This window comes from Oncorhynchus mykiss, chromosome 1 (assembly GCF_013265735.2).
Source record: "Oncorhynchus mykiss isolate Arlee chromosome 1, USDA_OmykA_1.1, whole genome shotgun sequence".
Lineage (NCBI taxonomy): Eukaryota > Metazoa > Chordata > Actinopteri > Salmoniformes > Salmonidae > Oncorhynchus > Oncorhynchus mykiss.
Genome location: NC_048565.1, coordinates 51,123,937 through 51,148,942, shown reverse-complemented (window position 1 = coordinate 51,148,942; position 25,006 = coordinate 51,123,937). Strand labels below are relative to the sequence as shown.

The window sequence follows — 25,006 nt, the reverse complement described above, 5'->3', positions numbered from 1 at the left end:
TGATAAATCCACCATAATTTAACATTTCAATAAGCATTTTTCTACTGCTGGCCATGCTTTCCACCTGGCTACTCCTACCCCTGTCAACAGCACTGCACCCCCAACAGCAACTCGCCCAAGCCTTCCCCATTTCTCCTTCTCCCAAATCCATTCAGCTGATGTTCTGAAAGAGCTGCAAAATCTGGACCCCTACAAATCAGCCGGGCTAGACAATCTGGACCCTTTCTTTCTAAAATTATCTGCCGAAATTGTTGCCACCCCTATTACTAGCCTGTTCAACCTCTCTTTCGTGTCGTCTGAGATTCCCAAAGATTGGAAAGCAGCTGCGGTCATCCCCCTCTTCAAAGGGGGGGACACTCTTGACCCAAACTGCTACAGACCTATATCTATCCTACCATGCCTTTCTAAGGTCTTCGAAAGCCAAGTCAACAAACAGATTACTGACCATTTTGAATCTCACCATACCTTCTCTGCTATGCAATCTGGTTTCAGAGCTGGTCATGGGTGCACCTCAGCCACGCTCAAGGTCCTAAACGATATCTTAACCGCCATCGATAAGAAACATTACTGCGCAGCCGTATTCATTGATCTGGCCAAGGCTTTCGACTCTGTCAATCACCACATCCTCATCGGCAGACTCGACAGCCTTGGTTTCTCAAATGATTGCCTCGCCTGGTTCACCAACTACTTCTCTGATAGAGTTCAGTGTGTCAAATCGGAGGGTCTGTTGTCCGGACCTCTGGCAGTCTCTATGGGGGTGCCACAGGGTTCAATTCTTGGACCGACTCTCTTCTCTGTATACATCAATGAGGTCGCTCTTGCTGCTGGTGAGTCTCTGATCCACCTCTTCGCAGACGACACCATTCTGTATACTTCCGGCCCTTCTTTGGACACTGTGTTAACAACCCTCCAGGCAAGCTTCAATGCCATACAACTCTCCTTCCGTGGCCTCCAATTGCTCTTAAATACAAGTAAAACTAAATGCATGCTCTTCAACCGATCGCTACCTGCACCTACCCGCCTGTCCAACATCACTACTCTGGACGGCTCTGACTTGGAATACGTGGACAACTACAAATACTTAGGTGTCTGGTTAGACTGTAAACTCTCCTTCCAGACCCATATCAAACATCTCCAATCCAAAGTTAAATCTAGAATTGGCTTCCTATTTCGCAACAAAGCATCCTTCACTCATGCTGCCAAACATACCCTTGTAAAACTGACCATCCTACCAATCCTCGACTTTGGCGATGTAATTTACAAAATAGCCTCCAATACCCTACTCAACAAATTGGATGCAGTCTATCACAGTGCAATCCGTTTTGTCACCAAAGCCCCATATACTACCCACCATTGCGACCTGTACGCTCTCGTTGGCTGGCCCTCGCTTCATACTCGTCGCCAAACCCACTGGCTCCATGTCATCTACAAGACCCTGCTAGGTAAAGTCCCCCCTTATCTCTGCTCGCTGGTCACCATAGCATCTCCCACCTGTAGCACACGCTCCAGCAGGTATATCTCTCTAGTCACCCCCAAAACCAATTCTTTCTTTGGCCGCCTCTCTTTCCAGTTCTCTGCTGCCAATGACTGGAACGAACTACAAAAATCTCTGAAACTGGAAACACTTATTTCCCTCACTAGCTTTAAGCACCAACTGTCAGAGCAGCTCACAGATTACTGCACCTGTACATAGCCCACCTATAATTTAGCCCTATCAACTACCTCTTTCCCAACTGTATTTAATTTATTTATTTATTTTGCTCCTTTGCACCCCATTATTTTTATTTCTACTTTGCACATTCTTCCATTGCAAAACTACCATTCCAGTGTTTTACTTGCTATATTGTATTTACCTTGCCACCAAGGCCTTTTTTGCCTTTACCTCCCTTCTCACCTCATTTGCTCACATTGTATATAGACTTGTTTATACTTTATTACTGACTGTATGTTTGTTTTACTCCATGTGTAACTCTGTGTTGTTGTATCTGTCGAACTGCTTTGCTTTATCTTGGCCAGGTCGCAATTGTAAATGAGAACTTGTTCTCAACTTGCCTACCTGGTTAAATAAAGGTAAATAAAAGGACAGCTTTCTACTGGTCTAATGTCCATTGCTCGTGTTCCTTAGCCCAAGCAAGTCTCTTCTTCTTATTGGTGTCCTTTAGTAGTGGTTTCTTTGCAGCAGTTTGACCATGAAGGCCTGATTCACACAGTCTCCTCTGAACAGTTGATGTTGAGATGTGTCTGTTTCTTGAACTTTGTGATGCATTGATTTGACCTGTAATCTGAAGCTGGTAACTCTAATGAATTTATACTCTGCAGCAGAGCTAACTTCCTTTCTTCCTATCTGTGGCGGTCCTCATGAGAGCCAGTGTCATCATAGTGCTTGATGAAGTTATTGACTTTCTGGTTTGTCTTAACCCTCCTGTTGTGTTTGTTTCATGTTAATTAGTTCTGTGTTCCCGATCCAAAATGACCACCCCATTACAGCTGATTCTAAATCCATAATAATACACACATTATCACCTAATGTTGTGTTGGTTCTTTTTAAAAACGTAAGTTATTGTGAACATTACAAATTTTGAACTTCTATTTGCGATTTATGGCTTGTAGGACTCATTGACCTGAGCTCAAACAACTCGTTTTTGAGTATAAAAATAATAATGTATGAATTATTTTGACTATAACAAATACTCAGATGAAACATATTGTGCTATTTATCACAGACTACTTTGTGTCAAAGTTTAACAAGGACATTTGCTTTGAAACCAAATGTTTAAATATTGGCAGGATTTTATGTCATCGACCCAGGATATGGCGTATCTCGTTCGCCCTGGGGTCACCCTGATAACATCAGCCGACAGCCGACCTCTCCTCTCAGGTGGGGATGAAGACCAGGACAAATTCCCATTGTTTGACTGGAATGTAACAACCTCAGCAGGGCCCTCTTCCTCATCACTGGATTGTTCCACATCGGTTGTCTCTCGGTCTGGATCATATTCTGTGTTGTCTTTAACTTCTGACACTTCCTCATCTAATGCATCTTAACTGTCAGTTTCTTGGCCTCTCTCCTCCTCACCAGTGTCACGATCAAAGATATGATCAAGAGGCTCACATGCAGTACAGTATATCGTTTGGTCATTGTGCTGCCACAGAATAAATTGTGAGCAAGGCCTCAAAAAAGCTTTATATATATAAGCTTTTTATGCGAGAAAAGTTCTATACAGTGCCTTGCGAAAGTATTCGGCCCCCTTGAACTTTGCGACCTTTTGCCACATTTCAGGCTTCAAACATAAAGATATAATTGAAACAATGTTACGATTGTTTGTAGGAATGCCAACAGGTGTGGTTCCCGTGGGGGAAGATTCTATTGGGGAAAGGTTCCTGTGGGGGTTACCATGGAAGCCAAGAAGGGGGGGAGGTGTGTGTGTGTGTGTGTGTGCTCACATGCATGTGGTGGTCTGGAAGAGGAAGTGTGTCCATCTGATGAATGGGCATGTGCCAAATAGGGCTATCTTCTGTATACCACCCCTACCTTGTCACCACACAACTGATTGCCTCAAATGCATTAAGAGGGAAATAAATTCCACAAATGATCTTTTAACAAGGCACACCTGTTAATTGAAATGCATTCCAGGTGACTACCTCATGAAGCTGGTTGAGAGAATGCCAAGAGTGTGCAAAGCTGTCAAGGCGAAGGATGGCTACTTTTGTTTAACACTTTTTTGGTTGCATGATTTCATTTGTGTTATTTCATAGTTAAAATGTATTCACTACTATTCTACAATGTAGAAAATAGTCAAAATAAAGAAAACCTTGAGTAGGTGTTTTCAAACTTTTGACTGCTTCTGTACACTAACACACACATATATGCCGATACTCGCAACATATGCAGACACACACTCACACCCACACACACACAGCCGATGCTGCTGTCCCATGCATATAGATACATTCACACTGGACACTTCCTGTTTCTTTAATACTGTTTTTCACACTGTGTGTTTATATCCAAAGACGTGGACTTTTTAATGTATCTTCTACTGGACATTGCATGTTTGATACACTGTGTATACAAAATGTGTATTTATATGATGGATTCTTGACATAGCTCATTCTAATATATATATATTACTGTATATATAATTCTTAGTATATATTTTCAGTGTATGTATTTGTATTACTATTTTCAGTGTATGTATACTGTATTTGTATTACTGATACACAGTTACTTGGGATTGTTAATTGGATTCGTTTTAACGTTTCTTGACTTCGTGTTTGTAGTTTTGGATTATTTGTGCACTTTGACATTTTACTGCACTGTTAGAAGGTAGTAAGATAAGCATTTCGCCGTTATAACATTTGCTAAACTGTGTACGCGACAAGTAAACTTTGATTTGATTTAATAATGGACCATTGTGCTGCTCGTTGAATTATTTGATTCGATGCTACCCCCTTGCGACTGAAAATCATCACAAGTTAAAGAAGAAGAATTCTGTAAACATCCCAAACGTCACTTCCGGTTATTATTTTGACAGCAAAACACTGCAACATTTTGCAATACTAATCTCTGGTCCCCATTAAATTGTATTTTTTATTTTAACACCTTTTGTGTTTTTTGCGTCACATTTATTAGCTCATTTTACTTGTGTGGTGGAATTGGCAATATTCGGAAAGAGATCAGTATTCTGCTTCTAGCTAGCGGAAGATGAAGGTGAGTAGGGGATGATTTTGTTTTTGTTGAAATCGTAAGCTAACGTTAATGGTTTTGTGTGGAAATCTGTGCTGTTCGCATTAACGACCAATAAAACATTGTTTTTATTGCCATTGTATTGCAGACGTATCACATAATTGTACAAATGTTGGCGTCCTACACAGAAGAAAATGCACATCGTGTAGCTACGACATCACTCGAGTCCCTCCCCCTGCATAGCCTACTACAGTAGCTTAGTAGTGATGCTCTTTCAGTGAAAAACAAGAACCCGTTTGCTACGTGTGTAGTGACTCCACTGCTGCAGAACATGTTGCTGGTTACTTTGTGTTCATGTTGGTTACAGGAACACGATTACACAGTAGCCACTTTGACATGATGCTGTCAGAGTATTCCAGCTGCCTCTATTGTCTGGCCAATGATGTGTGTCAGTGTAATAGGATTATTTTGTTGCCTAGAGCCACCTCATCATTATTTATTCTATTATTTTATATTGTTTTATATTCTTATATCAAACATAAAGTCTTGATATTAAATTTAAAAAATATATATATATTGCTTTCTTATACTACATTTATTTAGTTCATCCCCTGTACTATCACCGTAGACATACTGCATACTATTGTTTATGTTGTATGAATGATGTCCTCATCTGAACTGGTAAATACGACTATATGATATATAACAGTCTGATATAATGTTCTGTATTCAGTAATGCCTATGTGGATGCAATTCTCACACTGTCTTGTCTTGTCCCGTAGGTCCCGAGCGATGAAAATGAGGTGGTGGAGGAAGGCAGTAGCAGTTCAACACCAGTAGACAACTCCGACAACGAGGAAATTCCACCTTATCTACGCGAAGAACCTCCTGAAGGTAGTATCATGGTCTTCTTGTTCATATCCAAGTTTCAGTTGAAGTTTACTATTGAAATATCGAAAAAAAGATTGTGTGTTTTTGTCCCGGCGAACCTTAGAAACATGGGGTATTATTTATATTCAATCTCTGACACTGATGTTTTATAGAGATACAGCTTAGATATAACCTGATTCATCTTACCAACTAGCTAATTATTAGAATGTGGTGCGCTAGATTAGGGTTGGAGGGAAAACCTACAGGACAGGAGCTTTCTGGGAACAGGGTTGGAGAGGCCTGGCTTACATGAATGAATGTCCACTCTTGAACGTTTGTAACAACAGTTTGTATTTGCTCAGAGAGGGCGTCCGTCTGTAGGTTGGAAAGAGTGAAGTCACCAGCTCTGTCATTCAGCCTGTGGTCATGGGTAGCAATCGGATCATACAGTATCTGATGATGCAGTGTGGCCTAGTGGCCTGTAGAGTGGCATATTGGCCAACAGAAGGTTTTGAACATCATTTAATGATAGAACATAAAACAGTAGGTGGCAGTGAAACCATATACAAAGATCTAGGCTATATCTGTGATGTGTGGTGCTTATACAGGCTACACGTATAATAAGGTCATTACTTCACATTTACCCCCTAATTCAACCAATTTTTCCGTACTAGAACCATGTGTTCCTAAGCGCACAGCATGAGGTGTTTGAACCAAGGTCTGCTGTTAAGATGAAGACATACGTCTTGCTCTCACACTGATGCCTTCCACAGTCTCGTCCCGACACATTGCATCAATCATATCTAGCCTAATTGTGCCTGTTAATATTCAACTTCAATGGAAAGAAATGTGGTCCTTATTCACCTCATTGAGGTAAAAAGTGTATTGGTCCTAGTGGGAAAAAATCTTGTATCGGTTAGTACATTTTAGGAAACATGAAATGGAATATGAATATAAACTCTGCCTTCATCTTGTTTTTGAGAAAATTATTATGCCTCTCTTTTTTAATGTAATTTATGGACACTACACAACACCTAGATTATGTTAATTCTCTCCCTGGAAAAGAAGACAACACTATTTTTGGCCAAGGACTGTAAATAACTGCAACCTGACTCACCAAAGCATTTACTACGGCATATTTGGAACAATATGTTGCTATAATTTACAGAGGCATTGCCAGAATGGGAGGCTATTATACAGTGCATTCGGAAAGTATTCAGAACGCTTGACTTTTTCCACATTTTGTTACGTTACAGCCTTATTCTAAAATGAATGAAATAAAAAAATATATATTCATCAATCGACACATAATACCCTATAATGACAAAGAAAAAACTGTTTGTTTTTTTTGCAAATGTATTAAAAATAAAATCAGAAATACCTTATTTACAGAAGTAAATTTGCTATGAGACTCGAAATTGATCTCAGGTGCATTGTGTTTCCATTGATCATCCTTGAGATCCAACTTGATTGGAGTACACCTGTGGTAAATTCAATTGGTTGGACATAATTTGGAAAGGCACACACCTGTCTATATAAGGTCCCACAGTTGACAGTGTATGTCAGAGCGAAAACCAAGCCATGAGAACAAAGGAATTGTCCGTAGAGCTCCGAGACAGGATGGTTTCGAGGCAAAGATCTGAGGAAGGGTACCAAAAAATGTCTGCAGCATTAAAGGTCCCCAAGAGCACTATGGCCTCCATCATTCTTAAATGGAAAAAGTTTGTAACCACCAAGACTCTTCCTAGAGCTGGCCACCCGGCTAAACTGAGCAATAGGGGGAGAAGGGTGTTGGTTAGGGAGGTTACCAAGAACCCAGTGGTCACTCTGATAAACCTCCAGAGTTCCTCTGTGAAGATGGGAGAACCTTCCAGAAGGACAATCATCTCTGCAGCACTCCAGCAATCAGGCCTTTATGGTAGAGTGGACAGACAGAAGCCACTCCTCAGTAAAAGGCACATGACAGCATGCTTGGAGTTTGCAAAAAGGCACCTAAAGACTCTCAGACCATGAGAAACAAGATTTTCTGGTCTGATGAAACCAAGATTGAACTCTTGGGCCTGAATGCCAAGCGTCACATCTGGAGGAAACTTGGCACCATCCCTATGATGAAGCATGGTGGTGGCAGCATCATGCTGTGGGGATGTTTTTCAGTGGCAGGGACTGGGATACTAGTCAGGATCGAGGCAAAGATGAACAGAGCAAAGTACAGAGAGATCCTTGATGAAAACCTGCTCCAGAGCACTCAGGACCTCAGACTGGGGAGAAGGTTTACCTTCCAACAGGACAACAACCCTAAGCACACAGCCAACACAACGCAGGAGTGGCTTCGGGACAAGTCTCTGAATGTCCTTGAGTGGCCCAGTCAGAGCCTGGACCTGAACCCAATCGAACATCTATGAAAATAGCTGTGCAGCGAAACTCCCTATCCAGACTGACAGAGCTTTAGATGATTTGCAGAGAAGAATGGGAGGATCTCCACAAATACAGGTGTGCCAAGCTTGTAGCGTCATATCCAAGATGTCTTGAGGCTGTAGTAATCGCTGCCAAAGGTGCTTCAACAAAGTACTGAGTAAAGGGTCTGAATACTTATTATGTAAATGTGATATTTCCAGTTTTGTTTTTTGTATACTTCCAAACATTTCTAAAAACGTGTTTTTGATTTGTCATTATGGGGTATTGTGTTTAGATAATGAGGGATAGTACAATATGTAATACGTTTTAGAATAAGGCTGTAACTTAACAAAATGAGGGAAAAGTAAAGGGGTCTGAATACTTTCCAAATGCACTGTATATAACTTGGATGTATGTATTTTTAGATATAGGCCTATTGTAAATGTGTATTTTATTGTTGTGTCACCAGAATACTTTCTGAATGCATTGCATATGGTGATCAGTTGGTATTAGGGCATAATTAAGTAATAAGGCCCGGGGGGGTGTGGTATATGGCCAATATACCACAGCTAAGGACTGTTCTTATGCACATGACACAACATGGAGTTGTTGGGTCTTATTGCTATTATAAACTGGTTACAAACGTAATTAGTACATTAAAAATAAATATTTTGTCATACCCATGGTATACAATCTGATATACAGTACCACGGCTTTCAGCCAATCACAATTCAGGGTTCGAACCACCCAGTTTATAATATTGCTTTTGGCTTTAATCCAATGTTGAAAGTAGTGCATTGCATGCCAGTTGTTATGAGCTTGGTATGGGTATTTTAATTGCAAGTTCCTGTACATGCCTGGTACGCTAACTAGGCTACTTTATATCCCTATAGTTACCTTTTGAATAAGCTATGTGAATATGAACTGTTTTCTACATCCTATCAATGTCAGTGCTTCACAATCTCCCAGCAAGGAGTCATGTTTCACCCATCATTCAGTCTGCAAGAGTTGAAATTAATATTTATTTCAAGGTCTTTTCCACTGTAATGTCAGAAAAAGCCTGTGAGGTAAATGTAAGTATTTTTTGGGAGGAGAGGGACTTAATGTGATTTTCTACTTTACCAGTTTTCCATTCTACCCTGCTGCAGTTGAGAGCTAGTCTAAGACCCGGTACAAATCTGTATTCTCTGGACCCAAACAAACAGGATTAGAACAGAAAATGCCCAACAGGATATGTGGTGCCATGTTAAAACACAATCAGAAGCAGTCAGTGTAAACAGAGGAGGCCTACCCTAAGAACTCATCTGTGGAATGGGGCGGCAGGTAGCCTAGCGGTTAAGAGCATTGGGCCAGCAACCAAAAAGTCACTCGTTCGAATCCCTGAGCATGCAAGGTGAAAAAAATCTACTGTTATGCCCATGAGCAAGGCAGTTAAACCCCAACAACCACTGCTCCTCGGGCGCCGCTGACGTGGACGTTGATTAAGGCAGCCCTCCCCACCTCTCTGATTCAGAGGGGTTGGGTTAAATGCGGAAGACACATTTTGGTTGAATGCATTCAGTTGTGCAACTGACTAGGTATAGTGATATCAATGATATCGTTTCAGTCATAGAAAGGCCTGGACTATACATTAGGCTCGATTATTTACAGTGGTTGCCATTATCATGCACACCAGATAGAATAGGCCTTGTTGTTAATTAAAACAAAAAAAAAATATTGGATGCAATTGTGAACAGTAACCATGACAGGCATGAAATGAATCTTATTGGCCAATTATATAGTTCACTGCAGCTCAAGGACTCCATGGAATGTGAAGTTTGGAGATGTCCATGTACATTTGATTTTCTTCTACAGTATGAGTACGATACCCATTTGAAAATCAGTTGTCAATTATTGACAAAGCAACTTGAGTCAGTCATTCTCACGATTGACAGTCACATACTGTATCGCCAGTAGAAACCACCACAACACAACCGGCACATCAGAAAAGCCAAAATCACAGTGCTTGTTTGTTCCTTGTCATAACTTCTCACCAAAGTTGCTCCTGAAGGGTATCGGCTAGAATTCCATCTGTTACGAGTTATTAATAGGACCAAATGAAGTTTTATTGACTTTTTGTCCCTGTTTCTCCTGTCCTGTTTGTTGGTGCAGTCGAGGCTGCTCCATCATGCTGACAGATCCAGTACACATCAGGGGAGGACGGTGATGTGCTGTGTAACTGTGATGGATGGACTGTCACACAGCTGAGCTCTCAGCAACAGAGTGTGTGTGTGTGTGTGTGTGTGTGTATGTGTGTGTGTGTATACAGTGGGGAGAACAAGTATTTGATACACTGCCGATTTTGCAGGTTTTCCTGTAATTTTTATCATAGGTACACTTCAACTGTGAGAGACGGAATCTAAAACAAAAATCCAGAAAATCACATTGAATGGTTTTTAAGTAATTCATTTGCATTTTATTGCATGACATAAGTATTTGATCACCTACCAACCAGTAAGAATTCCGGCTCTCACAGACCTGTTAGTTTTTCTTTAAGAAGCCCTCCTGTTCTCCACTCATTACCTGTATTAACTGCACCTGTTTGAACTTGTTACCTGTATAAAATACACCTGTCCACACAGCTGTGTAAGGACATCAGGGATAAAATTGTAGACCTGCACAAGGCTGGGATGGGCTACAGGACAATAGGCAAGCAGCTTGGTGAGAAGGCAACAACTGTTGGCGCAATTATTAGAAAATGGAAGAAGGTCAAGATGACGGTCAATCACCCTCTGTCTGGGGCTCCATGCAAGATCTCACCCCGTGGGGCATCAATGATCATGAGGAAGGTGAGTGATCAGCCCAGAACTACACGGAAGGACCTGGTCAATGACCTGAAGAGAGCTGGGACCACAGTCTCAAAGAAAACCATTAGTAACACACTACGCCATCATGGATTAAAATCCTGCAGCACACGCAAGGTCCCCCTGCTCAAGCCAGCGCATGTTCAGGCCCGTCTGAAGTTTGCCAATGACCATCTGGATGATCCAGAGGAGGAATGGGAGGAGGTCATGTGGTCTGATGAGACAGAAATAGAGCTTTTTGGTCTAAACTCCACTCGCCGTGTTTGGAGGAAGAAGAAGGATGAGTACAACCCCAAGAACACCATCCCAACCGTCAAGCATGGAGGTGGAAACATCCTTCTTTGGGCCATGTATCGTGAGATCTTGTCCAACAACCTCCTTCCCTCAGTAAGAGCATTGAAGATGGGTTGTGGCTGCTGCAATCCCTGCTGTAGTGTGTGCAAACCTGGTCAAGAACTACAGAAAATGTATGATCTCTGTAATTGCAAAGGTTTCTGTACCAAATATTAAGTTCTGCTTTTCTGATGTATCAAATACTTACAGTGCCTTGCGAAAGTAAGTTTTTGCGACCTTTTGCCACATTTCAGGCTTCAAACATAAAGATATAAAACTGTATTTTTTTGTGAAGAATCAACAACAAGTGGGACCCAATCATGAAGTGGAACGACATTTATTGGATATTTCAAACTTTTTTAACATATCAAAAACTGAAAAATTGGGCGTGCAAAATTATTCAGCCCCCTTAAGTTAATACTTTGTAGCGCCACCTTTTGCTGCGATTACAGCTGTAAGTTGCTTGGGGTATGTCTCTATCAGTTTTGCACATCGAGAGACTGACATTTTTTCCCATTCCTCCTTGCAAAACAGCTCGAGCTCAGTGAGGTTGGATGGAGAGCATTTGTGAACAGCAGTTTTCAGTTCTTTCCACAGATTCTCGATTGGATTCAGGTCTGGACTTTGACTTGGCCATTCTAACACCTGGATCTGTTTATTTTTGAACCATTCCATTGTAGATTTTGCTTTATGTTTTGGATCATTGTCTTGTTGGAAGACAAATCTCCGTCCCAGTCTCAGGTCTTTTGCAGACTCCATCAGGTTTTCTTCCAGAATGGTCCTGTATTTGGCTCCATCCATCTTCCCATCAATTTTAACCATCTTCCCTGTCCCTGCTGAAGAAAAGCAGGCCCAAACCATGATGCTGCCACCACCATGTTTGACAGTGGGGATGGTGTGTTCAGCTGTGTTGCTTTTACGCCAAACATAACGTTTTGCATTGTTGCCAAAAAGTTCAATTTTGGTTTCATCTGACCAGAGCACCTTCTTCCACATGTTTGGTGTGTCTCCCAGGTGGCTTGTGGCAAACTTTAAACAACACTTTTTATGGATATCTTTAAGAAATGGCTTTCTTCTTGCCACTCTTCCATAAAGGGCAGATTTGTGCAATATACGACTGATTGTTGTCCTATGGACAGAGTCTCCCACCTCAGCTGTAGATCTCTGCAGTTCATCCAGAGTGATCATGGGCCTCTTGGCTGCATCTCTGATCAGTCTTCTTGTATGAGCTGAAAGTTTAGAGGGACGGCCAGGTCTTGGTAGATTTGCAGTGGTCTGATACTCCTTCCATTTCAATATTATCGCTTGCACAGTGCTCCTTGGGTTGTTTAAAGCTTGGGAAATCTTTTTGTATCCAAATCCGGCTTTAAACTTCTTCACAACAGTATCTCGGACCTGCCTGGTGTGTTCCTTGTTCTTCATGATGCTCTCTGCGCTTTTAACGGACCTCTGAGACTATCACAGTGCAGGTGCATTTATACGGAGACTTGATTACACACAGGTGGATTGTATTTATCATCATTAGTCATTTAGGTCAACATTGGATCATTCAGAGATCCTCACTGAACTTCTGGAGAGAGTTTGCTGCACTGAAAGTAAAGGGGCTGAATAATTTTGCACGCCCAATTTTTCAGTTTTTGATTTGTTAAAAAAGTTTGAAATATCCAATAAATGTCGTTCCACTTCATGATTGTGTCCCACTTGTTGTTGATTCTTCACAAAAAAATACAGTTTTATATCTTTATGTTTGAAGCCTGAAATGTGGAAAAAGGTCGCAAAGTTCAAGGGGGCCGAATACTTTCGCAAGGCACTGTATGTCATGCAATAAAATGCAAATTAATTACTTAAAAATCATACAATGCGATTTTTGTTTTAGATTCCGTCTCACAGTTGAAGTGTACCTGTGATAAAAATGACAGACTTCTACATGCTTTGTAAGAAGGAAAATCGGCAGTGTATCAAATACTTGTTCTCCCCACTGTGTGTGTATATATACACACACACTACTCCCCCAAAGTCCTATCCCAACAGCCTGTCCACCTGTGTCTCTGCTTCGCTTCTGATTAGTAGAACACCTCCAAGCTCCAGCCTTCTGTATGACTCACTCCCAGGCATCACAGATTCACAGCCTTGATCTTATCCCAGTAATACTGGAGCACTGGCATAGGCAATATTCATAGACACACTCACGTGGCTCTGAAAGGTTATACCGTGACAATCGGGTTGCTTTAAATAAGGGTTTGATGCTTGCAGTGATTATCATCAGTATTTTTTTAAATTATAGAGCCATTAACGTTTTCAGAATAATATAATCAAGCAGACGTTGATCACTTTGTCTTGTAATGGAGGGGCTATGGGTTATGTTGCTGTTGCTCATACTTTACATCCTTAATGCTGCTGTGAGTGTATCCATATCCAACACAGTGAAGTGTGTGTGTGTGTACGCACGTATCCATCTCTAACACAGGAAGAGTCGGGGGGAAGACTAAACCTTTCTGTGTTTAATGAGCAGGAAACACACACACACACACACACACACACACACACACACACACTCAAAGCAAACATAGTGCTCACCGATAGATCATTTCTAGTTCCTAAGGCTATGCTCCATAGATAGACCCTGTCTGTTATTGTCAAATCCTGTGATTGTGTGAAAGTTCTGTGTGGATGCCATCTGGAACGGTCTCCATCCACATTATGTCTGTATCCAAAATGGCACCCATATTCCCTACACTGGACTGTATATAGCCATAGGGTTCTGGTCAAATGTAGTGCACGACATAGGGAATAGGGTGTCATTTCAGACTCAGCCCGTGTCTTCCTGCTTCCAGGAAAACCTCACTTCCAATTTGTGTCACCTCTATGTGTTGTCAGCTCATTGGAAATGGTTATCTGGCCATAAAATGCACTGTCATTCTGAAGTGCCATACTGTTGGGTGAGGAGAAAGCTTCTCAGTCCATCACTCACGATCGACATCTCTCGTCTGACTGCTAGTTGGATTTACCGACTGGCCTGAGTAGTGTTGCACTGTAGACCTGTACCACGGTAATATCACGGTGCCAAAATGTCATGATACTTATGATACCAACATGTTAGAGTACCGTAGTACCGTTTCAAATGATACTACCGACTTTTTCAGCTCAACTGATCTAATGAACCTGCTTGCGCCTGTTAAAAAACTTTGATTAAGTCCGTTTTGTTTAAAAATTCAGTTGAATTTCAGCAACAGCCACTAGTGTCTTGTTCGGTTAGGTCCAATAATATCCACAGCTGTAATCAGCCAGCTGCATCCCCTACCAGCCCTCAAAGCTAATTTATGCGTGATCCGAAAATCTGGTTGTTTGCTCCGTATTTTCTATTTGATTTCTTTAACAAGTCAGTTAAGAAAAAAAATCTTAGTTACAATGACGCCTTACCACGACCAAACCCGGACGACGCTGGGACAATTGTGCGTCGCCCTATGGGACTCCCAATCACGGACGGATGTGATACAGCCTGGATTCGAACCAGGGATTGTAGTGACTCCTCTTGCACTGAGATGCAGTGCCTTAGACCGCTGCGCCACTCGGGAGTCCAAACTCGAGAGGGTGTGACGCAATTGCGGAGCTTCTGGTGGCATGCCAAATTGAGCTCTGTACCTTATTGCTGTGCGCCTCCCAAATGTTTTAAAAATTCAGAGTGCTCCGTATAGCTCCCCATTGACAAGATAGGTTGACAACTTCCTTCACAACGGCTCTACTCAACAGCTCTGAGCTGCTCCGCGAAGCGCAATACGTATGAATGCCCAACTTCTGCAGAGGCCATATCACTCACTGTAAATCCTGCACGGCCAATGCAGAGGTGGGATTGACCATGCAATGCCTTTCACTCTCCTGCTCCTCTCCGTCCGCTCTTCACGGGCAGCTATTCCTCCGGTCAGTTTAAAAAATATATAATTTAGCAGTGATGGCGAGCGGGGATGCAGACTTAGATTTGTACATTTGTTACATTCGAGCAGCGCGCAAAGCGAGCAATGTTGATGCATTGTATCATTTAATCGCCTGTTATAACCAAGAGCACAGACCGGTCAGAGTAGACTTTGCAAGTGCACTGTCATGCAGCCTCTGAGTGTCAGAGGGAAAATGGCTTGCTTGCTGCTTTACACCAAAGAAAACGTCTGGTCTCTAGCCTAAACTGTTAAAAACAAATATGACCCATATTACCAGAGATGCTTTTTGTACTTTCTATCGAGATTAGTGCACATTTTATATAATTTCACAAACCATGTCGCAGGCCGTTATTGGTTTGATAACATGACTGAACAACATTGTTTGTTATCTTCTATCTCAAGGCCATCAGACTGTTATAGCCATCACTAGCACAGAGAGGCTGCTGCCTATATACACAGACTTGAAATCATTGGCCACTTTAATAAATGGAACACTAGTCACTTTAATAATGTCACTTTAATAATGTTTACTTATCTTGCATTACTCATCTCATATGTACAGTTGAAGTCGGAAGTTTACGTACACCTTAGCCAAACACATTTAAACTCAGTTTTTCACAAAACCTGACATTTAATCCCAGTAAAGATTCACTGTTTTAGGTCAGTTAGGATCACCACTTTATTTTAAGAATGTGAAATGTCAGAATAATAGTAGAGAGAATGATTTATTTAAGTTTTTATTTCTTTCATCACATTCCCAGTGGGTCAGAAGTTTACATACACTCAATTAGTATTTGGTAGCATTGCCTTTAAATTGTTTAACTTGGGTCAAACGTTTTGGGTAGCCTTCCACAAGCTTCCCACAATAAATTGGGAGAATTTTGGTCCATTCCTCCTGACAGAGCTGGTGTAACTGAGTCAGGTTTGTAGGCCTCCTTGCTCGCACACATTTTTTCAGTTCTGTCCAAACATGTTCTATAGGATTGAGGTCAGGGCTTTGTGATGGCCACTCCATTACCTTGACTTTGTTGTCCTTAATTCATTTTGCCACAAATTTGGAAGTATGCTTGCGGTCATTGTCCATTTGGAAAACCCATTTGCGACCAAGCTTTAACTTGTCTTGAGATGTTGCTTCAGTATATCCACATAATTTTCCAGCCTCATGATGCCATCTATTTTGTGAAGTGCACCAGTCCCTCCTGAAGCAAAGCACCCCCACAACATGATGCTGCCACCCCCACAACATGATGCTTCCACCCCCATGCTTCACGGTTGTGGATGGTGTTCTTCGGCTTGCAAGCATCCCTCTTTTTTCTCCAAACATAACAATGGTCATTATGGCCAAACAGTTCTATTTTTGTTTCATCAGACCAGAGAACATTTCTCCAAAAAGTGCCATCTTTGTCCCCATGTGCAGTTGCAAACCGTAGTGTGGCTTTTTTATGGTGGATTTGGAGCAGTGTTTTCTTCCTTGCTGAGCGGCTTTTCAGGTTATGTCGATGTTGTACTCGTTTTACTGTGGATACAGATACTTTTGTACCTGTTTCCTCCAGCATCTTCACAAGATGACTGCTGTTGTTCTGGGATTGATTTGCACTTTTCGCACCAAAGTACGTTCATCTCTAGGAGACAGAAGGCGTCTCGTTCCTGAGCGGTATGACGGCTACGTGGTCCCATGGTGTTTATACTTGCGTATAATTGTTTGTACAGATGAGCGTAGTACCTCCAGGTGTTTAGAAATTGCTCCCAAGGATGAACCAGACTGGCTGATTTCTTTTAATTTTCCCATAATGTCAAGCAACGAGGCACTGAGTTTGAAGGTAGGCCTTGAAATACACCCACAGGTACACCTCTAATTGACTCAAATGATGTAAATTAGCCCATCAAAAGCTTCTAAATCCATGACATCATTTTATGTAATTTTCCAAGCTGTTGAAAGGCACATAAATAATCTGTCTGTAAACAACTGTTGGAAAAATTACTTGTGTCATGCACAAAGTAGATGTCCTAACCGACTTAACAAGAAATGTGTGGAGTGGTTGTAAAACGAGTTTTAATGACTCCAACCTAAGTGTATGTAAACTTCCAACTTCAACTGTATGTACTGTATTTTATACTACTCTACTGTATGTCAAAGCTCAGGGGAAGACCCAGATGCAGACAGTTTCGAAGTAACAAAAGGTTATTCCTAAAAACGGAGGCAGGCAAACGACAGGTCAAGGGCAGGCAGAGGTCAGTAGTCCAGAGCAGAGTCCGAAGGTACAGAACAGCTGGCAGGCTCAGGGTCAGGGCAGGCAGAGGTCAATAATCCATGGTGGTGTGACAAGGTACAGAACGACAGGCAGGCTCAGAGTCAGTGCAGGCAGAATGGTCCAAAACCAGGCAAGCTAGAAAACAGGAACTTGAGACAGCCAGGAGCACGGGAAAGAACGCTGATAGGCTTGACGAAGCTAACGAACAGACAAACAGAGAACACAGGTATAAGTACACTGGGGATAATGGGGAAGATGGGCGACACCTGGAGGGGGGGTGGAGACAAGCACAAAGACAGGTGAAACAGATCAGGGTGTGACACTGTATCTTAGTCTATGCCTCTCTGACATTGCTCGTCCATATATTTATTCTTAATTCCATTTCTTACTTAGATTTGTGTGTATTGGGTATATGTTGTGAAATTGTTAGATATTACTTGTTAGATATTTCTGCACTGTCGGAACTAGAAGCACAAGCATTTAGCTACACCCGTGTATGTAACCAATACATTTGATTTACCTAGCTAACAACCTGGCAACTTGACAGTAGGTTTAGGCAAATTTGATTTGCACAGGAAGAAAGGAAAAGGTTCTGCTACTCATGAAATGTGCTTCAACGATAGGATTTCTATAGGCCTAACTATATCAATAATCTATCTCTTTCTGGTGCTCCTTACACTTTGTTTGGTGCTAAATGTTTTTACATTTGGGAACAGTGTGTGTGTTTGTGGGAGATAGAGAGTGGTGTGTGTTTATGAAAGTGAAGGAGACCAAGCGAGTTTGTGAGAAAGGGAAGGTGAATGTGTGCCCCTTACATTCTGTTTGGTGCCTAAAGTTGGGAGCTGTGTGTGTGTTTTTTTATTTATATATATGTATATATATATATATATATATATAAATGTATTAACCCCCCCCCAACAAATATCTTTGTTTTGTTACAGCTTGTTTCTGCTACATATACATATATTTTACATACACATTTTACATGTTTGTAGGAGATCGAGAGTGTTGGGTGGGTGGGTGGGTGGGTGGGTTTATGACAGTGAAGGTGACAGAGATTTTGTGAGAAAGGGAAGGAGAGTGTATGTCTGTTAACTGAAGGTTTCATGCAGTGTTTTCCCATTACTGACACAATGACATGCAGATCATTTTGCATGTACATTCCTTCCTCCTATTCCTCCAGCCAAATCACAGGTAGGCCTTTGCAAATATGAGCAAATCAGCCATTCTATGCAGTATTCTTTTATACACGGAACAGTGTGAATTTAAATGAAATGTGTTGTAATCAGTAGAAGTGTGAATTTCTGTGACAGGTTTTTCGGCGAACGTTTAGAAAATGTGAACAAGCATCTGGGGGATGGGCCGAACAGGATGCTAGGCAACTGATTTCTTTCCACCGTTGTATTGCGATACAACTCGGTATCGTGTCGCGACACTTGGCCTGGTATCATATATTTTGTAAAATGTTGGTATCAGAGCTTAGGGAGGAGGACCCAAAGCATGCATGCACGCACACGCACTCAGTGGTTAGAATTATTTTTGGACATCTGCCCTTAATTATAACAATTTCACTCGTCTCCCCCATTCAAGTATGGAACACACCATGACGGGGAGACAGAGGTTTTTGTTTTGCTCAGGTGTTGTGGACAGGGATGGTGAAAGTGCGTAAGCATCTGCCTCGGATTCCAAAGGTTGCAAATTTGAATCCAGTCATAGAAAGTTGTTTTTGAGATTGATGTTTAAAGGCTATCCCAAACCTTAACCCTTAACCTTAACCATTCTGAGTTAATGCCTACACTAAACCTTAAACATTTAGAAATTTGACATTTGCAACAACTTTTTACGTTTGAGAAACATGGATGAACGTCAAATTCTGACATGAGACTGTGAGAGCGAGTTGAGTTTTATCCCCGGGGAAGGAACAAATAGAACACAACCACATCATGGTTTATCATTATGAAAATCCCCCTCCCCCTTGAGGGCGCTGCAGGGGTGCGTGACACGCCACTGCTTATATCTAAGATGTGCCAAATAAATTATGTCCAGTTCAGGGCTCCAGTTATGCATTTGATTTGCTAACTTGCTAGATGGTAAGATCAAGATTCTTTCTTCTTTTTTTTTTTTTTTTTTACAGCAGAGACAATCAATCCCCTCCCTGGATCAAGATCCCTGTTGCCTAAATAGTTTTGTGCATCAATATAAATAGCACCTTTTGTGTGCACTTCCAGTAATACCATATATCCCGGTATGACGGTATGACTATCTGGATACCCCTCAACCCTTATTTGTATCCCATTTGACTGCAAAAGAGGTATTCCTTTAATGGTTTTTCATATCTCTGTATTGCTGTTAACTCATTCCTCCCTTGGGTGTCTTGTCAGATGCAACATGCTTTTAGGAGCAAGCGAGACATTTTAAGAAAATGATGAAAACAACATTTGCTGTCTCTTGGAGAGAGAGAGGGAGAGAGGATGGAAATGTCTACTTGTCAAATATGAACAATTTAGATTAAAGGCTCAGTGCAGTCAAAATGTTTTATATCATATTGTACAACAGCTGATGAAACTAACACTATAAAAGTGTGAAAACATTTGATCAGTGTTATTTCCTGATAGTTGTTGGTTGAAAATACAATCTATACAGGACCTTCTAATCATCATGTTTGCGTGGGCGGTAGTTTCGGCCTTCCATGGTGAAATCACCATGCGGCAAATTGGTTAATAGACCAATAAGAAAGAGTTCCAAACCTCTCTGCCAAACAGCTTGTTTCAGTTTTCCCCTCCCCACTCAGACCACTCCTAGACAGTCCTAGCTAAATGATTGCCTGAGAAATTGTCCCCCCCCCCCCCCCCCCCTCCCCTAAAAAAAGCAATGTTTTCCCATTATAATGGAAACAGTACTTAATTGTTACAGAGAAAGGATTTGATATTAAATCTAAAAACTACTGCATTGGGCCTTTAAGAAACGCAAGCTGTTTGTGTTGAAGTTTGTGTTGTGAATGTTTCACGTCCAATTATATTCCACAGTGTGTTATTCTCTTATCAGCTCCTTTTTGTCAGAAGGCATACATTCAGAATGTGGTGGGGCTGACAGGTTGTGAGAAGAACTCTCCTTCCTCACTGGCTGCTGTGTTCAAGTGACTGGCAGACTCTCTGTAGCTCACTTTCTGCACGAACAATGAAATTCAGCAAGGCGCCAAGCCTGCCATCTGCACAGGCAAATTATGACACTTCATTACTTTATTGGCCCATCTCTCTTTCCTCTCTCTCTCTCTCTTTGTCTTTTTCATTCTCGTTCCTGTTTTTTCTGTCTCCCCCATCTCCCCCCTCTCTCTCTTCTGTCTCTTTCTCTCTACCCCTATCTCTCCCTGACACTTATCGTATATATAGCCTACCTTTTGTGGTGTAAGGAATCAGGGCGCGCACGATAAAGGATCAAGTCCGAAAGAGAAGGGGTTAATCTAGCCACATTTCGAGCTAATATTCCCCTCTGTTTCTGCTCTACCACCGTGTTTACGAGCAGCTGTGAGTGTCCTATGGAGAAATAGCCTAAACTGTCAAGTACCCACAATGGTGGGAAAGGAGGACAAGAGGCCAGTGTCACTTAGCCTGTGTTGTTATGTGGAGGTGGAGGTCAGCAGAGAGAAATGAGGAGTGTGCTTTTAGCCAAGCTCCTCTGTCTGGTCCTAAAACTGGCTCAGCTACTCACATTTCTAGTCTGCCCCAGGTGCCTGGATATCAAATAAATAAATCAATGGTTTCAGAGGAAAATGTTTGGCCCTCTTTGGTTTTCAGGACCACAAGGGGATGCTAGCCGTCAGAGATGGTACAAACATTACCATCAACCAACCGGTTAGAAGTTATGGCCAGATCACAAGGACAACCTTTGTAGGCGAGATAGCCTTGTCTGAGATGAGAGCAGAGTACTGCTTTCACTTTGGTCCTCTTTTTGCTTCCAGGGACACAAGGGATTGGTCAGGGAGACATGCTACAAACATGATAATCTACCAGCCTGTCTAAACACCTTCCTGTATCTTCTGTTCTGCCATATGGCTGTATTACAAGTAGATACAGTAGGTTAGAGAACCTTGGCTCAAATGAGAGCATAGCTTACACTGTAGGCTTCCATATCTCCAAGCCAGCACCACATGCCTTTGTGTGTGGAATTATTGAAAATGATCTTGACCTGTAACCTCTGACCTCTCACCTTTCCATTGAAACCTCCAGGTGTAACTGCATGCACTATGCAGTTTAGTGCACATCGTGATCATAGACAAGAAACATAATATTGTACATGGAAATGGAAATGGAAACGCCGTCTTAATATGTCGACTAGTTTATATTTTTGCATTTGTTGAAAACATTTAATTGGGCTTCATTTTCAGTCAACTAGACTGGATGTCGATCGGTAGCACTTAACTTTTTATATATATATTTTTTTTGCATTTTAGTCATTTAGCAGACACTCTTATCCTGTGACTTGGGGGTTAAGTGCCATGCTCAAGGGCACATCGACAGATTGTTCACCTAGTTGACTCTGGGATTCAAAGCAGCGACCTTTTAGTTACTGGCCCAATGCTCTTAACCACTAGGCTACCTGACGCCTTTTTCTTGCTCTTAATAAATGAGCCCATTTAACGAGCGACACAACATGACCAAACATATGTGGACACCTGCTCGTTGAACATCTCATTTCAAAATCAAGTCGGTGTTCCAATTCATTCCAAAAGAGTTCGATAGGGTTGAGGTCAGGGCTCTGTGCAGGCCAGTCAAGTTCTTCCACACCGATCTCGACAAACCATTTCTCTATGGACCTCGCTTTGTGAACAGGGGCATTGTCATGCTGAAACAGGAAAGGGTCTTCCCCGAACTGCTGCCACAAAGTTGGAAGCACAGAATCGTCTAGAATGTCATTGTATGCTGTGGCGTTAAGATTTCCCTTTACTGGAACTAAGGGGCCTAGCCCAAACCATGAAAAACAGCCCCAGACCATTATTCCTCCTCTACCGAACTTTACATTTGGCACTATGCATTGGGGCAGATGGCATCCGCCAAACCCAAATTCGTCCGTTGGACTGCCAGATGGTGAAGCGTGATTCATCACTCCAGAGAACTAGCTTCCTCTGCTCCAGTGTCTAGCAGTTGCGAGCTTTACACCACTCCAGCTGACGCTTGGCATTGTGCATGGTAAACTTAGGCTTGTGTGCGGCTGCTCGGCCATGAAAACAAATTTCATGAAGCTCCCGACGAACAGTTCTTGTGCTGACGTTGCTTCCAGAGATGGTTTGGAACTCGATAGTGAGTGTTGCAACCAAGGACAGACAATTTTTTTGCCGGTACACACTTCAACCCTTGGCGGTCTCGTTCTGTGAGCTTGTGTGGCCTACCACTTCAGGGCTGAGCTGTTGTTGCTCCTAGACGTTTCACTTCACAATAACAACACATACAGTTGACTGGGGAAGCTCTAGCAGGGCAGAAATGTAAAAAACTGACTTTTTGGAAAGGTGGCAACCTACAATGGTGCCACGTTGAAAGTCATTGAGCTCCTCAGTAAGGCCATTCTACTGTCAGTGTTTGTCTATGGAGATTGCATGGCGGTGTGCTCAATTTTAAACACCTGTCAGCAACAGGTGTGGCTGAAATAGCTGAATCTACTCATTTAAAGGGGTGTCCACCAGTGGAGGCTGCCGAAGGGAGGACGTCTCATAATAATGGCCAGAATGAAGTGAATGGAATGGTATCAGACACGTTTTTGTTTTGTTTTCATGTGTTTGATACCATTCCATTTACTCCATTCCAGCCATTACACTCCCATTCCAGCCATTATTATGAGCTGTCCTCCTCTCATTAGCCTCCACTGGTGTCCACATACTTGTGTGGATATATAGTGTATCTTTTGCTGGAAATAAAATATTGAGTATCTAAATTACCAGGTCAGCTTTCAACTCTGGCTTGATCAAAGGAAACGATCTGCCTACTATTAGATGCTATAGACAGACAGTTACACAGATAGTCAACCAGTCTGCTCCTGGTGAGAGAACATGCTGGAGCATGCTGCGGCCTCCTGAACACTGGCAGGCTGGCCCATCAACATATCCTCATCCACTCTGTCAGATCTAATCTTAAATGTCTTATTTTTCCCTCTTTCTCTCTGTCTCACTCTCTCGCTCTCTGTCTTGGTCTCTGTCTTGCTCTCATTCTTTCTCTCTCTCTCTCTCTCTCTTTCACCACTCATTCTCTCTGTCTCTCTGTCCCCCCCCCCCCCACTCACTCTGTCTGTCTGTCTCTCTGTGTATGTGTTACACACATGCACCCTGCTACCCATCCAAATGTAGCCATACATCCCAGAGGTAAGCAGTAATACCCTATTTGGCTGCCGTGGAAACGGTTCGGAGGATGGATGGATGTCTCTGTTAGATCTCCCCGAAGCACAAACACTGACACAAGATTGTGTGTGTGTGTGTGTGCGTGCGTTATGCAGGCTGGAGGAAGGAGCTGAACAACTTAGATTTTCTTCCATAAATCCCAGCAGATGAGGGATTGGGTCCTGTCAGGGCCAGCAGAAATTCAGCCTTATTTCTCATCTTGTCTGTCAGTCAGTGTCAAGAGTGGGCTGAGGGGAGAGGCTCAGGGAGGGGAGAGCTGGACTTAGAGCAGGCAGTCTGGGATTTGGGAAGCTGTTCAATGGTTATTTCAATTATTGATGTAGACCAATTGATTCTTGGAGAATTTAACCTACAGTGAGCTCCAAAAGTATTGGGACAGTGACACGGTTTTTGTTGTTTTGGCTCTGTACTCCAGCACTTTGGATTTGAAATGATACAATACAGGTTAAAGTGCAGACTGACAGCTTTAATTTGAGGTGATTTTCATCCATATCGGGTGAACCGTTTAGAAATTACAGCAGTTTTTGTACATAGTCTCCCCCCCCCCCCCCCCCCCCCCCATTTTAGGGGATCATAAGTATTGGTACAAATAAACTTATGTGTATTAAAGTAGTCAAAAGTTTAGTATTTGGTTTCATATTCCTAGCATGAAATTATTACATCAAGCTTGTGACTCTACAAACTTGTTTGCTGTTTGTTTTTGTTGTGTTTCAAATATATATTTTGGGGGGTATGATAACCACTCTTGTTATTTGTAGCGGTGAGAGGTTAGCATGTCTTGGGGGTATGATAACCTCTCTTGTTATTTGTAGCGGTGAGAGGTTAGCATGTCTTGGGGGTATGATAACCTCTCTTGTTATTTGTAGCGGTGAGTTACAGAGATGTCATTCGCATTGACAGCAAGTCTAAGAAGCAGTAGATCTGTTCTATGTGTGCTATTTCTATGCTTCCCGTTCTTAAGTTTCATTTTTGCATCTTTTACTCTCAGTTTTGTACACCAGCTTCAAACAGCTGAAAATACAATATTTTTGGTTATTGAAAAATATTTCACAGAGGTTTAGATGGGACAATGATTCTCTACTTGTTTGTTTTGTCACATTAACTTAAATTAGGGAACTATTAAAATTTTAGAAACCAGGAAATGGCTATTTCTGCATATTGCACCTTTAATTTTGTACTGCTTTAATACACATACTGTATAAGTGAATTTGTCCCAATACTTTTTGTCCCCTAAAATCTAGGGGCCTATGTGCCACAAGTGCTGTAATTTCTTAACAGTTCACCCGATATATTTGAAAATGCCCTCAAAT

The 25,006-nt window shown here is 41.9% G+C and overlaps 1 protein-coding gene across 1 annotated transcript in view; it reads left to right on the top strand.

The window, feature by feature from the left end:
* The first annotated feature begins 4,197 nt into the window (after positions 1 to 4,197).
* zgc:101566 (transmembrane protein 263) overlaps positions 4,198 to 25,006 on the top strand; it is a 52,221-nt gene continuing 31,412 nt past the window's right edge. The window contains exons 1-2 of the mRNA XM_036979564.1: positions 4,198 to 4,711; positions 5,470 to 5,581. Of these exons, the coding sequence (XP_036835459.1) occupies positions 4,706 to 4,711; positions 5,470 to 5,581 (118 nt within the window). The 5' untranslated portion in view covers positions 4,198 to 4,705. The remainder of the gene's footprint in view (positions 4,712 to 5,469; positions 5,582 to 25,006) is intronic.